This window comes from Gavia stellata, chromosome 8, assembly GCF_030936135.1.
Source record: "Gavia stellata isolate bGavSte3 chromosome 8, bGavSte3.hap2, whole genome shotgun sequence".
NCBI classification, from domain to species: Eukaryota; Metazoa; Chordata; class Aves; order Gaviiformes; family Gaviidae; genus Gavia; species Gavia stellata.
Window position 1 is genome coordinate 11,733,167 of NC_082601.1, and position 15,278 is coordinate 11,748,444.

The following is a 15,278-nucleotide window of genomic DNA, read 5'->3' on the forward strand; positions in this document are numbered from 1 at the left end:
ATGAGATCAGAGTTTGGCCTTGGTGTTACTGCAATGAGCCGAGCCTGCACGTCCAGCACTGATGGGATTTTAATTTTTTCTTGTTTTTTCCTTCAGTCATCGAAAGCAGTCATCAGGCGAGAAGTTCGGACACGGACATAAGGACTTCTGGTGCTCTCGTGGACAGCATGGAGCTGGTGACGATGCTGGCCAGGAGCAGAGAGCAGGCATTGTTGCCTGCCAGGCACGATGTCGTGCTGGCAGCAAGCGGGGTCCCGGGGCACATCAGTCCCCCTGCCAGCGGTGGGGATTTCACCCCGCTGGGAGCAGGGACCCCAGACAGCCCGTCTGCCTGGACAGCGACCCGCCTGCCCACGAGCAGCCATCCTCCCGGTGAGTTTTATTGACACAAGAGTCCCCGTTTGCCTTACCCAGCCCACAGACCGAGCGTAGCCAGTGGGTTAGGATTCTCACCCTGTTGCTAGAAATTCAGATTTTTTGAAGAAATCCAATCCCAGGAAAGCTGATTTTTTTTTTTTAAATGTTACAGTGAAGGTAATTTTTGGGAGTTGCCGCTGTCATTATTCACCACCCAGCACCACCCCAGAGAGTTTTTCCCACCCATAGACCTCAAAGCAGAGCAGAGACCCTCCTGCATCCCCACACCTCCTCCCAGGAGGAGCTGAACCCCATTGCAAACTCAACCTAGATTAAGGGTGCCCAAGTTAGAAATATCTGACCTGCTGCGTCATGATTTGTAGCTGAGGTTCTCATGTGGAGATCATGCAAGTGAACACTTACCTTTGGGCTTGTTCATAATCTTCACCACTTTTGGTGGGAATGTGGTCATGAGTAAAGTCATGTACTTTCTTAAGTATGCACTAAATCAAAGCCTGTTTCCCACACCAGCAGGACAAGGCTGTGCTGATTGCCTTGTCCCCATTTCAGGTTTTTTCTTAATATCCCCAGATGAAAACTGTCTTGCTGAGATATGAGCGTAGAGGTTGTCTTTAATTTTTTAATTCCTCATTTTCCTCATTTTTTCATTCCTCACACTACGGTATGGAGCTGGCACGCCCAGTCTACCAGCTGCTGGTTGTCCTGGCATAAGTTTTACTGCCTTGTACATTTTTAACGTTTAAAAAAAAAAAATCTGTGTTTCTCTTGCCATGCACAAATGAAGACAAATTTTGAAATACCGATAGTTTTTGGTGACAGAAACCCTCTGTTCCCAGCAGTTCTTCTTGCAATGTGCTCTATGTTAAATAGAGGAAACACAGGGGATGCTGCTGTGACCCTGTCTATTGTGCATGGTAGTGCATTGTGCATCACACTGTGGGTGATGCTGCTGCCACCCCAGCCGAGTCACGTTAACTTGTCCAGGGGGAACATGACTCTCCGTTACTTTCCAGCTGCTGGAAGCCATCACCGTGCTGCGGGCAGCCGGGAGAGAGGCAAGAGGGCTCTGGCTTCTCCCAGCACCCCTGCAGCTGCCGAGAGGGTGCCACAGGTTTTGGCAGCCATCAGCACCGATTCAGCCAAGAGGGTACCGGACGGGCACCGTGGGGCCTGGGACATGGCGGGGTTCAACAATGCAACGAGGACAGTGCTGCTGCCTCCCTCCACAGAGACTAGTTCCCCGGGTGAGACATCCCCGTTCAGCCTGGGAACAAGGTGGATGCTGTTCCCCGGAAAAACTGGGCATCGGTTAAGCCTGGCTTCCCTGCATTGCTAGAGCTTTGTGCACTGGACCCAGCCCTCCATCCTCACCATGTGCTCAGGGCAGTTTTCTGGCTTGTTTCGTGCATGAGGGTGGAGAGGAGGATCCATGTGGCTTCTCCTGGCCTTGAAAATTAGCAATTACTCGGTGCAGGTCCCAAACATGAAGTTGCTGTAGGCAGAGTACAGGCAAGGGGACTGCGGGCTGCGGGGGGAGGCAGAGGGTGGCAGCGGGGGATCCTGGGCGGGCAGCTCAGCCTGTGTCTGTGCTCTCATTTGCTTTCCCCCATTGCCTTGCAGGCACCCGCAGTCCGTCTCAACCGGTGAGCGGCTGGGTGGGCACGGAGCTGACCAGCAGCCCTCCCACAGGCACCGTGGCTGCGTCACCCAGCCCTTTGGGGAGCAGTGGGGGGACCCTGCGGCCCCTCCCCAGCACCCCTCTCCCTGGCTCTCTGGGACAGCCCCAGTCCTCCCCCAGAGCTTCCAGTAACCAGACTGGTGCGAACCACGTGGCACTACGCCTCAGGGATGTCACAGGGAACTCCGCCAGCCCTTTGCTCACAGCATTGCCTGCCACGGACAGCGCTTTTGGAGGTGAGCTTTGCTGGCCCACGGGTTTGCTATAGAGCTTTAAAAAGCCTTTATATAGCTTTTGTTTTCTTGAAACAGAGAAGATGCTGTGTTTTGCATGCGCTCTGTTTGTTATTTTTTGGGTGGTTAGCTGAAATTCCCTGCCGAAAGCAGGAAAAAGCAATGGAAAAAATAATTTGGTCAAAACCCCCCAATGTTTTCCACTTAAAAAACCAAAGGTCTTTGGACCTTATCACTGTGTTTTCTACAGGGTGGGCAACTGCAGCTGCAAAATGTCTCAGCCAGTTCAGTGCCAGCTGCAGAGCAAAGGCGAGGTCCCAGCCCCACCTGAGCTGTGTGTCCCACCCGAGGGGTGCTGTAGTGGGGCGTGAGGTTGGTAACCCATGCTCACAGCCACGCGGGGGTTTGCTCTTGGCTAGACAGGGTGAGATGCCTGTGCTCCAACAACCTGTATGGGACAACAAACCCAAGATCCCTGGGCTCCACATCTTCTCCTTATTTGCTTCTCAAGCAGATATTTCTAGAGCTCTCAAAAACAGAGACTTTGCCCCACTCCACATGAACTTATTGAAAACCTTGGCATTCCTGAGTCTTTATCCTGTGCCCAGGGCTTGCCAGGAGCAAATGCATCCCCAGGGCTCTCACATTAACACGTCCCTTCCCTCTGCCACAGCTGCTGGGAGCAGCAGTCCAGCTGCAGAAAACCTGAGGTCGGGTATCCGAAGGGCAGCGTCCGGCTCCGCAGCTCAGCCCCTGGCCTCGGCACCCTCCTCGGTGGCCCTGGCATGGGGACGTTTCCCCAGGCCCTCCACAGAGCGCCGGCTCACCCCTTCTCACCCGGCTTTGGAAAGCACTGCCACGGATGAGCTGGGTTAGTCTATGTTGTTTCACCCTATTTTGTGCTGGATTTTGCACTTCCTTAAGCATTTTTCCCTGTGTCCTGTTAAGCCCTGGGATGTATAGTGAGCTGCAGGCTCATATGGGAAGGTGGCTGTGCTCAGGTTTCCCCCCTTTGCTGTTTGATACCATATTCAAGCTCCAAAAAAATACTAAGAGAGCCTGGGCCGATTTCCACCAGTCTTAGAGCGAAGGTGGGATTTAAAGGCAAGTCCCCGCAGTCCTTGTCCCGTGGGGTTTCCTGCTGGCCGAGCCGCCCTAGCTCTCGTGAAGCTGCACTGTCCTGGCAGCGAGCCCTGGGCTTTGTGCAAAGTCTTCCTGCAGCGAGGGGATTCATGCCTTTCCAAAAGAGCACTTTGTCCAGATTGAAAACTTCCTATGCTTAATATCCGTATGTGCGCTGTAAGCATCTGGGAAGAAAATGGGTCCATCTGTTTATAATTTCATACATATAAATCCAGTTTTTTTTATTGTGCCGTAGCCATTGGAAGCAGCTACCAGCCATCCAACGTCTCAGCCACGGAGAGGAGAGTTTCGGATTTCCCCGCCACTAGTACCTCCGTTTCCACAACAGCCACCAAGAGTGGAGGGAGGACGTTAAGGTCTCTGCCAGCCAGCACCAGGCTGGCTGGTGCAGCAGAAATTTCCACCACTGGTACCGAAATCACCAGCTCTTCAGACCGGAGCTGGTCTCCTGGGATGTCTTTGGGAGCCCAGGGTGGTGGTGCCAGAGGTGCCACAGACCCGCTGCTCACAGGCTCGCTGCCTGCTTCGGAAAGTGCTTCCACGAGTGAGTTTTGATAGCTAGCTGTATAACTCAGAACATTATTTAAAGACTCTTTATAAACAAAATACATCCTTTTTATTTTAAAGAAAGGAGGAATAATATTGTATTTGGCACATTCTGTACGTTTAAAAACATTTCACAGAAATGAAAGTATGGATAAATATTATTCTTGTTGGAAGAGGAGGATAGATTTTCCTTGAAAATTTTCAGTTGAATTTTGCAAGCAATAACTTCAGGAGTTCCTATATAGAGACCATTTTTTCCCCTGTCTTAATGATTTCCCAGTATTAAATATTTCCGTATTGAATATTCACACATAAATTGTCTACATCTATTGACAGCGATGTGAAACCTACCCAGTTGTTTTCATTTATGTGTATGCAGTTTTATATTTCTGTTGTCCTTTTTTTAGCCTTTAGCAGCAGTTACGAATCCAAGAGCATCCCAGCTGCAGAAGAGGCGACGCTGCACTTGGACGCCCGTGGTGCTGACATGCCCAGCATAGCAGCAGGGGCACCGGAGTCCCCCCCAAACGGCGGCACAGCTGGGGTGACAATGGGCTCTGCCACCAGCACCAACCCCACCAACTCTTTGGGGTGGACCTTCTCCTCCTCGGGGGCTGGGACACACCCCGCTAATGGCTCACGGGAAGCCACCGACCTCCCAGCGCCTCCCCGGGAACCTTTGCTCACAAGCTCCCTCTCTGCCTCCGCAAGTACTTTCAGAGGTAAATTTGTTAGTCTGAAAGTTGGCTGCTTTGGGGTTGGATGGGATTTCACATCCCTGCGCTGTTTTTCTTTAGATACGGCCATCAGTCGCTATTGGATATATGGGTATTTTTATTACTGGCTGCCTCAGGCTGGCAGCGGGGCTGGGGGGAAGGGTGGGAGTGGATCTCAGCTTTTGGGTGAAAAAGTGAAAATCATCAATGTCCTCATTGCTAGTGAAACTCCCGTGCTGGGAAAAGCAGCCGTCGTTTAGAAATAATTGCAGGCACTTTTTCCCTGCCGGAGACACTTTTGCTGGGGATTTGCAGCCGTCGCCTGGCGCTGTGCCTATTGTGCAGGCTGGTTTGTGAGAGAGGCGACGTTTTGGGAGTCCAGACAGTGCTGACTCGCCCCGTGCCCTCGGAGTGGTCCCAAGTGAGCTCTGCCCCACCATTCACCATTAATTCACAATTAAGCCCATCACTTGTGAGTCGTAGTGCAGCACCTGCTCCCGGTGAGCTGGTGAAATACCGGCATCCCCAGCCCTGCGGTTTGGGAGAGCCCTGGGGCAGCACGCCTGCTAAAGGTGGGGTAAATCAGGCTGGGTTGAACACCAGGAGCGCCGGGGTGTTTCTCAGCGTCTTATGGGTGAGGCTGTGTCTGGCCCTGTGTGGTGCTGGGTGCCTGGTGTGGCGGGGGGCTCGGCCCCACGGCCGTGCCGTCAGCCCAGCACTGAGGTGGCAGCTTGCCTCTCCGGACTGTCACTAGAAAATCTAAACCAGGCCTTTTTTAGCTCATCCTCTAGATTTACTTTGAAGTTAAAGGTATATACTCCTGATTTAAACAGGCTCAAAGGCACCTTAAATACATAAATTGGGTATTGTGCACAGCCTGCAGTTAAAAACCATGGCTTTAAGTTGTGATTTTCATGGCTTTTTGTAAGCCACACGTGCCTGAATATAGGGGATTCGCCTCTTCCCAGAGCAGCGCCTTTTCCAAGTTGAGAACTTGGTTTATTCAATATCTCAACGAACAGCGTACAAACACAGACTGTAAAAACAGTCCCTCAAATGTATACATGCATAAATGAAACCTGGTTTTATTGTATCTTAGGTGTCAGAAGCAGCCACCGACCAGCTGACAGCTCAACGACAGAGAAAAATCCCCTTGCTTCCTCTCCCACCAGCACTTTCATTTCAGCCACGGTCTCCGGCAGTGGCGGGAGGCCCCCGAGGTCTGCCACAGGCAGCAGCCGATGGGCAGCAGAAGTCTCCACGTCCAGTAGTGGCACGTACAGGACCTTGGGCATGATCCAGTCCTCGTCCGTGTCTTCTGTGAGACAGACCTATGGAGTTCATGGGTCCAGAGGAACCACGGATTTCACAGAACAGGTGGCAGACCCTTTGCTAAGACGCTCTCACTCTCCTTCGGAAGGTCCTTCCCCAGGTGAGCTCAAGTTAGAAGTGAAACACCATTTTTCTTGTACGTAAAAGGAGGGCTGTGATTGTATCTTACACTTGCCTGACTCTTTTCTGCCGTCAAAAGACGTGACAGCTATGCAGAATATGTTGTTTGGAAGGATGCAGTGTGATTTTTGTGTCTGAAATATTTCAGCTCTTGCTTGACCAAAAAATGTGGTTTGCGCTTTTTACAGAAAGGGCACATGTGTGGAAAGTTTTGTTATGCCAAGAAAAATAATTAACTTTCAAATCACAATTCTTTTTTTTTTACTATCTCCAGTTGCTATCTCCATTTTATAGGCAAAAGAACTAAGCAAGGGAGGATTAGATCATGTCCCTGCAGTCCTAGGGACTGGACTTCAGTTCCTGCCCTCTGTCCTACCCCTTGGACCATTCTGCTTCCCAGGAATCGAACCAGTTTAACAAATTTAAGGCAACTTTGAATGTGGTCTCTGAGGTCCTTCATGCTGCTGTTTGGTCCTAGACCCCACTGCGCTGCTGAAGGGGTCTGATCCCCCTGACCCCATTTCTTCAAACTCCTTCTCTAAGACCTCCACGCTGCTCAGCGTTGTGCCTTATCTGAACTGATTTCCAGGCTTTTCTGTGTTGTTATGATTATTTGTTTGTTCTAGCAGCATGGAGTGCACTCAGGCACATAATGGTGAAATCAAGTGCACGGTGTAGTGGTTCAGCAGTTTTTATATAATAGCACTTTTCTCAGCATCAAACCCCACATTTTTTAGAAGACCAATTTCTGTAAGGAGGTTTCACGTCTTTAGAAATTTCCTATTTTCTCTGGATTGACATCTTCTCATATTTTCTACTTGTGCTTGTACTTGCTGCCTCTGGCTGTTACTGGAAGAAAGCTCATCTGTTTATTTATACTTTCACATGTGTAAAAATGTGAATTGTTTCTTTATCACATCTTAGCTACTGGAAGCAGACATGTGTCATTCAGTGTCCTGTCAACACAGAGAAGAACCGATTTCCCCACCACCAGTACCTCCATTTCCACAACAGCCACCAAGGGTGGAGGGAGGACATTAAGGTCTTTGCCAGCCGGCACCAGGCTGGCCCAAACAACAGAGATTTCCACCACTGGTACTGAAACCATCAGCTCTCCTGACCATACCCAGTCCTCTTTAGGAGCCCAGGGTGGTGGTGGCAGAGGTGCCACAGCGCTGTCCAGGGACCCGTTGCTCACGGATTCACAGTCTGCTTTGGGAAGTTCTTCCCCAGGTGAGCTCTGACGATCCCCGTGGGGCTTCTTTCCATAAAGCACAAACATCCACTCTGTATGGAATGAGGGAATGCTAGAAGATGCTGGACAATGGCATGGGGCATTGGAAAATTTCATGCATTAGCTGTTTTTGCATTTAGTCAGCAGAAAAACCCAGCCTTACTGCAAGACAACTACCAGTCTGGCCCAGAGATTTGGTGTGTTTTCTGAGACAGCACCCTATTTCTAGACCACCCTATTGACTGTGTTTATACAAGCAGGAAGCAACACCGGTCATTCCTGACCCCTGCCCTGGGATGCAAATGCAGCATTTACCGTCCCCGTACAGCCCAGCCCAGCTTTGTTTCGAGCACCAGGGAGTTAGCTGTAACCCCACCTCGCTCACCACGGGTGCTGGGGTGGCGGTTCGGGTGCGCGGTGCCCGCGGCTGGAATGCAGCACAGGGAGCAGCGCCGAAGGGAAGCAAACCCAACGGCGCTCCCATAGCTTGTTCCTAGTGCCCTCTTCAGGGTGTCCTCCTGTGAGCAGCACTTCCTTGCACAGGAAAGGGTTGTGTCTTCACAGTTTTCTCCAAGTTTAGGTCTTCTGCCCCGTTGTATCTGTGCCATCAGCCTAAGGGTGGTGATGGAAGAGAGCGTGCCCATCTCTTTATAGCTTAGTGCACATAAATCCCTTTTGCTTTGTCCTTTCTCAGCAGAAGGGACCTCGGCTACGGGAGGACGCTTGCCTGATGCTCCTCTCACCAGTACGCCCAGTTCAGTGACGGCCACCAGCGGTGGGGAGAGGACAACAGTGCTGTCAGACACCCGTGCAGCATCCAGCATGGCAGGGAGCTCTGCTCCCACTTCACCCCACACCAGGTCCTTGGACATGGCGCTTCTGACGTCCCCATCAGCAGCAGAGCCTGGGAGGCAGGGCGGTGCTGGACTCGGTGAGCTTGCAACAAAGCTGCTGCCTGCATTTCCTCCCGGCACTTCAGTGCCTTCGCCTTCACCAAGTGCTTCAGGTGGGTCTTGAGGTTTCCTGGTTTGCTATGGAGGGCATGCCTCCTCCTCGCCCCGCTCCTGAGCTCCCACCTTCCTTTTTCTAGCTTTAAACTAGATTTGCCTTTTTAGCAAGCCTGGTTTACAGCAAAGGGTGTCTGAGCACTGCACGGCTGGCAAGTTATTCACCTCACAGCACCTGGGGCAGCACTTCTCGTGTCAGGAACTAGATGGTCAGGCAGCACTTCTGGGCCACATGTGAAGACTGCCATGGAGCCTTGACCTCAGCCCTCAAACCGGGAGAGCCTGGCATGAGATGTGGCGAGGGATCAGCAGACCCTTTGCCCTTCCTTATATCCCAGTTACCATGTGTTTCAGCCTTGGCTCTGCTTCCAGGGTCCCACCAGAGCTGGTTTGAAACCTCCTGGTCCTCCCAAGAGAATTTTCTGCAGGACATCCAAGACCAGGTCCTACCTCCCTGCCATCGTTCTCCTTCAGAAATGCCAGGCACCCCAATCTGTTTTATTTTTCTGGTGTAAAGGGGAAAAGTACAGATCCCCTAGGAACCCCACTTAGCAAGTAAGTGATGTTGGTCACCAAGCGCCAGCTCTGCTGTGGGAATTTAAATATTCAGATTTTAGTCCCTGTAGAGGCCTCAAAGGTATTGTTAATATATAAAATATATATTTTTATATATATATGTATGTATGTATATCTCTGCTTTGCAATTCCAGAGAGAGGAAAAACAGTTTCTGGTGCTCCTACTGAGACCACGTACGTATCGACGGCACTCTCCAGCCATGAGGAGGGGACTTCTTGGGCTGCTGTTAACCACGGCACGTGGAGCACAGTGGTGGCAAGCCCCACGTCTCACCCAGACACAGCCGGGGAGAATCGCACCGGCCCCCTCCCATCCTCCACGGCATGGCTTGGAGCAGGACATGTCTCGTCTGGCCATGCGGGGTACCCAGAGCCCGAGGTCACCCTTTCATCCAGGGTCTCCACCTACTTCTCAGCTGCTGGTGAACCTTCCAGTGAGTTTTTCTGAACTCCAGGATAGCGCTTGAATTAGGAAAAAACCCAGTCCCTCTTCCTCCCTCTCTTCTGTGGGGTTGATATGACCACCAACACGTGTCAGAGCTGTTGCACATGTCGTTGGCGGGATTTGTAAGTGGTGGTGATTCTGCTCCTTGATGTTGTGTATCTGCCGCTGTTGGTGCTTAACAAAAAAGTCTCAGGAATGAGACGTGTGGCTACTTGCTGTAGGAGACATCTACTACCTGCTTGGGTTGGTGTAATAATTATAAATAACACAAATATGCCATTATGACTCTAACGGTACCGATTGTCCCTCTATATTTGGACAGTCCTGTTTCTTTGGAGTAGGCTTTGTGTGTTAAATCCACATTTAAGGTGATAGATACATGAGATCTACTTAATCTGTATTTAATCTGTGTTTATCTGTGCAATTTTATTAATCTGCCTTTCCAAAGAGAATTATTGTAGAACTCACAAGTGCTCTCTGCTCTGAGATGATAAAAACAGATGCCTGCTTTTCGATCCTATTCCAGCTGTAGGCAGCAGCCATCGCTCCCTAAGCAGCTCGAGTGACGAGGAAAGGATGTCCAGCCCCATCACTGATCCTGTGTACAGTTCATCCACGTCTGCTGGTGGTGGAGAGAGGACGCTGCACTCGGTGACAGACAGCGCGCTGGCCGGTGGCACAGAGAGCTCCGCTTCCTATGCTGGAACCGCCAGCTCTCCAAGGCTGGTTGAGCCGGTGTCAGTGGAGCAGAACGGGACGGCTAATGCCTCCACCAGCAGCAGGGGCTTCACGGGCTTTGCGACGGAGACGCTCTTCGCACATTCTTCCAAGATACCCACTTCTTCTTTCCAAAATGATCTCACAAGTAAGTTAGTGTCTCCTGGCATACATTTTGGGGGTGGGGATGTTCACATTGTCCTATATTTATCTATGTTGTTGTGGTGGGTTGACCCTGGCTGGACACCAGGTGCCCACCAAAGCTGCTCTATCACTCCCTTCCTCAGCTGGACAGGAGAGAGAAAAATGTAACAAACGGCTCGTGGATTGAGATAAGGACAGGGAGAGATCACTCGGCAATTACAGTCACGGGCAAACCAGACTCGACTTGGGGAAATTAGTTTAATTTATTACCAATCAAATCAGAGCAGGATAATGAGAAATAAAACCAAATCTTAAAAAAACACCTTCCCCCCACCCCTCCCTTCTTCCTGGGCTCAACTTTACTCCCAAATTCTCTACCTCCTCCCTGCAGCGGCACAGCGGGATGGGGAATGAGGGTTATGGTCAGTTCATCACACATAGTTTCTGCTGCTCCTTCCTCTCTCCTGAGGGAGGACTCCTCACACTCTTCTCCTGCTCCAGCGTGGGGTCCCTCCCATGGGACACAGTGCTCCACGAACTTCTCCAACATGAGTCTTTCCCACAGGCTGCAGTTCTTCATGGACTGCTCCAGCGTGGGTCCCCCATGGGGTCACAAGTCCTGCCAGCAAACCTGCTCCAGCATGGGCTCCTCTCTCCACGGGTCCACAGGTCCTGCCAGGAGCCTGCTGCAGCGTGGGCTTCCCATGGGGTCACAGCCTCTTTTGGGTATCCACCTACTCCGGTGTGGGGTCCTCCATGGGCTGCAGGGGCACAGCCTGCCTCACCATGGTCTCCACCACGGGCTGCCGGGGAATCTCTGCTCCGGCGCCTGGAGCACCTCCTCCCCCTCCTTCTTCACTGACCTGGGTGTCTGCAGGGTTGTTGCTCTCACATACTGTCACTCCTCTCTCCAGCTGCAATTGCATAGCCTTTTCTTCCCCTTCTTAAATATGTTGTCCCAGAGGCACTACCACCATCGCTGATGGGCTCAGCCTTGGCCAGCGGCGGGTCCATCTTGGAGCCGGCTGGCATTGGCTCTGTCAGACACAGGGGAAGCTTCTGGCAGCTTCTCACAGAAGCCACCCCTGTAGCCCCCCTGCTACTAGAACCTTGCCATGCAAACCCAATACAGTTGTATACAAAGCTCTCACTCATTAGTACATGCAATGCCACCTCTGAGTACACGCAGGGGGATGTTTTCATCAAAGGACTCAAAGCCAGACCCCACCCATCTGGGAAATCATTCCAGAATAAAGCCATGAACCTAAGCAGGGAAACTCTCCTGTTTTGATGGCCACATTATTTTTTTGCAGCCTAACTAACTGTTTTCTTTTGGGTGATGCTTTCAGAAGTGTTTCATGATGACCTAAGTCAATTGTAGAAATAAACCAAATTTTCAATACCTTATTTTTTATGTTTAGAGATTGCTGAACTTAGCTGTACATCCTGAAATTTGTATTATAAGATTGAAGGCACCTTTTATCCTAAATAATCTGAATTTTTTGCAGACTGACGTGCTACTCATTTAGGATTTCCTGACTGCAAAGTTTTCAATCGATGAGTTCATGATAAGCTGCAAATTAATGTAATGTAATAATTTCATCCTGCAGAGGCCTGAAGTTCACTATGTCTAAAAACAAACTGACTGAAGAAGATGGGTATTCTTTAGTTGGGAATGGAGTATAAGAGGGAGATGATAGGAGTTTTATAAATCATGAGTGATAAAGAGAACAGATGGGTTATCCTGCTCAGCTTACCACAAAATATCACAGAATGCTAAGTGCTAAATCCTGTTAGAAAAGCAGTACTGGAAGTATAGTGTTTTAGAAACCCACACGTTTCATCAGAGCCTTGAGTCTGTCTGAGTTCACCATTTTAGAATGAATGAAGAAGTGTAGAAGACTCCTGATTCGATAGCCATGCTTGCATGGTGCTCTAAATTGTTAGAAGAGCGTGGGCCAGTTCACAGAAGAACATTTCATGTATTTAGCAAGTGATTTTAATATGACATCAAAATACTTCCATATTACTCTGTCTTTCTAATATATTTTGTCCTTTTATTCCAGGCTTTTCAAGTAGCCATCAGCCAGTCAGTAGCATCGATGCTGAGAAACGGACCTCAGTTTCTCATACGGACGGCACATACATTTCAACAACATATACCAGAGGAGGAGAAAGGACCCTCCTGTCTATCTCAAATAGCAGCACCTCTGCTGACTCCTCAGAAAGTTCGACCTTTTTTTCCGAGATTTCCAATCCTTCTGATTCATTAAAGTCTTTTGTGGCACAGGACAGGATGAGCAATGTGTCCAGCGATGGCAGTTTTGTTGAACCATCTACAGAGCCGTTGCTGGTACAGTCTTCCAAACTGTTGACTTCTGCTTCTGCAGGGAGCGTACAAAATACAACTGTCTTCAACAATGACTCTGAGTTGTTGACCACTGGCAGATCATCTCTATCTTCATCAGCACTTCCAGCCTCTTCCTCAGTGTCATTGCTGCATCACTCGCTGTCATCAACACCACCACCAACTTATTTGTTTTCATCATCAGAGTCATCTGAGCCACTCTCGTCCTCTGTGATGGCATCTTCACCCCCTCTGCAGGCTTCGTCGTCCTCCTTGCCCACTTCCTCGTTGCTTTCCTCATCTTATTCATTAACATCTTTATTGCCTCTGTTTTTGTCACCATCATCCACCTCGCAGTCCAACGATAGTGGTCAAGTAAGCACCTCTGTAGCTACGACTGTGGTCAGGCGCGTGCCTTCCACAGCCGCTGTGGCCAGGAGCTCGCCCAGAGGGACCAACAAGCACAATGTCACGCACCAGCCCCAAAACAGCACCACCTTCACCTCCACCGTGTCTCCTTCTCTCCCCACGGCACCCATGGAGCAGCTTGGTGGACGCATCGTGTCTGTGTCTGCCCCTGTGACAGTAACGGAGATCACCTCACCGAGAGCCACCACCGCCCAGGGAGGTAACTTTGGGAAGGCAACGTCGCTACTCACCACAGCCGGAGATGACCCACAGGCTGGGCCAACGGATGCACCCCTTAGTCCCTCACCAAGTGCAACAAACCACGGTGTCCTTGTCCCTGCAGTGGCACTGACCACAGTGAAATCTCCTGTGCTGACAACATCGGCCAGTCGCCGGCCAACCCCAGGTGATGCTAGCACCACGAAAGCCAGCAGAGCTCAAACGTCCACTGCCACTGAGCATGTGTATACCACTGGTGAAAGCAGAGAAGCTGTGGATCCCACCACTGCAAGGCCTGGTAAAGTCACCGAGGAAAACATCCCTGTTACGAGTCCTGAAGCCCCTCCAACCAGCAAGACCACTGTGAGCATTGCAACTACTTTGGCTGCTACCAAACCAACCACTGTTCCTCCGTCGAGTAGCACGACCGGGCTGAGGAAATCGTCTCTGGCGACAGGTAACACGTCTAATGGCGCTCATCATCGGTGGAGCCAGGGATGAGGGGGCCAGGAACACCTGGGTCCCACTTTAAGGGTCTTCGAAGGGTTATGCATGTATGTATGACAAGTCTGTTGTGAGCAGGGTTTGAGGATAAGAACTTGGTCTCCATGTTGGTATTTTTAAGCTAAGGGTTTAGCAATCAAGCTGAACTGCTGGAAAAGTGTGAGTATTTTGGTGAACATTTCTGATAGAAACGTTAAGCTGAAATTTGAGAACTTCAAGAAAATAGAACTGACTAGCCTTCCAGGTAAGCATAGGATGCATTTTATATTTGTCTATCGGTCAACAATGTCAATCGATATCAATCAATATCTATCTTATTCATGAGAAAAGGTGGTTTGCCAGCACTCGGTATTTGTGTTGGAACTACTTCTGTTATTATGACGTATGGTCGTTTTCTCCCCACCTCACTAAATAATCTCCTACTTAAGGTCATGTTCCTTCTCCTGGTAAGCTACGTACCGTAGTCTCGCTGAGTGTGTTGTTACAGTCATTTATCACTCCTGCCAGGCTCCTTATCTTCTCAAGTAAATACATTGAGCAAAGTTTTATAGGAATGGAAATCGATTCTGTATTTAAAGTTCAGGAGCCTGGCCCTCATGCCACTGTAGGATATTGTGTGTGCCAATTGCATTAATCGCAGTGAAATGCTGGCAATAGTATATATTCCACCCAGTAATTAAGTATTTAAAAGTTATTTCTCAGGCTGATTGGTTTTAATTATAGCTATGGCTTCATGCAAAAAAATTCACTGTAAGGGAATGGATTTTTTTTTAATCAAAACTTAATGTAATGTATCCTTTTTACCAACTGATTCACACTTTTGCCAAGTTACTCCTTCCTTTAAATACTGAGTTTTGCCATTTACCAGAATGAAAAAGATCCTTCTGCTGCCTGATGGTGGTGCTTTGTACATGGGCACTTACTGCCGCGAGAGGAGAGGCTGCCCTGGTCCCCCCTGTACAAAGTGCAAGCTAAAGGATGGCAAAGTGAAAGCCAACGTTTTAAAATACACCCACTCATTTCTGTCTGCTTGGATCAGAGACACCAAATCTTCTTGCTGATGCTGAGGTAGCCATGCCAGGCTAGTTGAGACACAGAGATCGTGTCAAACGGTGTGTCCTGACGCAGAGATTGGCTTGGGACTGCGTGATGCCACAGGGTATCATGACGCTGTCAGAAATACACACGAGTCTGGCTCTCATGCTTTGTGCTTTAACCACAAAGCCCATCCTTCCTGCCTCTGCTACAGTGCTCGGCAGCAGCCACAAAATAGGTATGAGTGGTATGTAAGCTGTCTTGCTCGTCTTGTAGCACCATGTCACCAACAAGTCCACAGTCCTGCCCACGTTCTGCCCTTGCACGCGTGTGCAATGTGCATTTGTGCTTGTGTGAGTCATACACACAGCAAGAGGAGCATTTTTGACCAGGACATGTTTTTTTTCAAAGGGAAGTATTGGATATCTTCTTCAGAACTTGCAGTTTGAGTTGGCTAATCTGTGAAGCATCTGAGACTACTGTCATTAATCCCCCA

At 49.8% G+C, this 15,278-nt stretch overlaps 1 protein-coding gene across 1 annotated transcript in view; it reads left to right on the plus strand.

The window, feature by feature from the left end:
• Positions 1-15,278, plus strand: part of LOC104262838 (protein HEG homolog 1) — a 52,326-nt gene that overhangs the window by 19,439 nt on the left and 17,609 nt on the right. The window contains exons 2-13 of the mRNA XM_059820511.1: positions 97-372; positions 1,392-1,622; positions 1,999-2,292; positions 3,668-3,976; positions 4,386-4,700; positions 5,794-6,126; positions 7,071-7,379; positions 8,075-8,377; positions 8,572-8,581; positions 9,162-9,397; positions 9,935-10,273; positions 12,336-13,700. Coding sequence (XP_059676494.1) covers positions 97-372; positions 1,392-1,622; positions 1,999-2,292; positions 3,668-3,976; positions 4,386-4,700; positions 5,794-6,126; positions 7,071-7,379; positions 8,075-8,377; positions 8,572-8,581; positions 9,162-9,397; positions 9,935-10,273; positions 12,336-13,700 — 4,320 coding nt within the window. The remainder of the gene's footprint in view (positions 1-96; positions 373-1,391; positions 1,623-1,998; positions 2,293-3,667; positions 3,977-4,385; positions 4,701-5,793; positions 6,127-7,070; positions 7,380-8,074; positions 8,378-8,571; positions 8,582-9,161; positions 9,398-9,934; positions 10,274-12,335; positions 13,701-15,278) is intronic.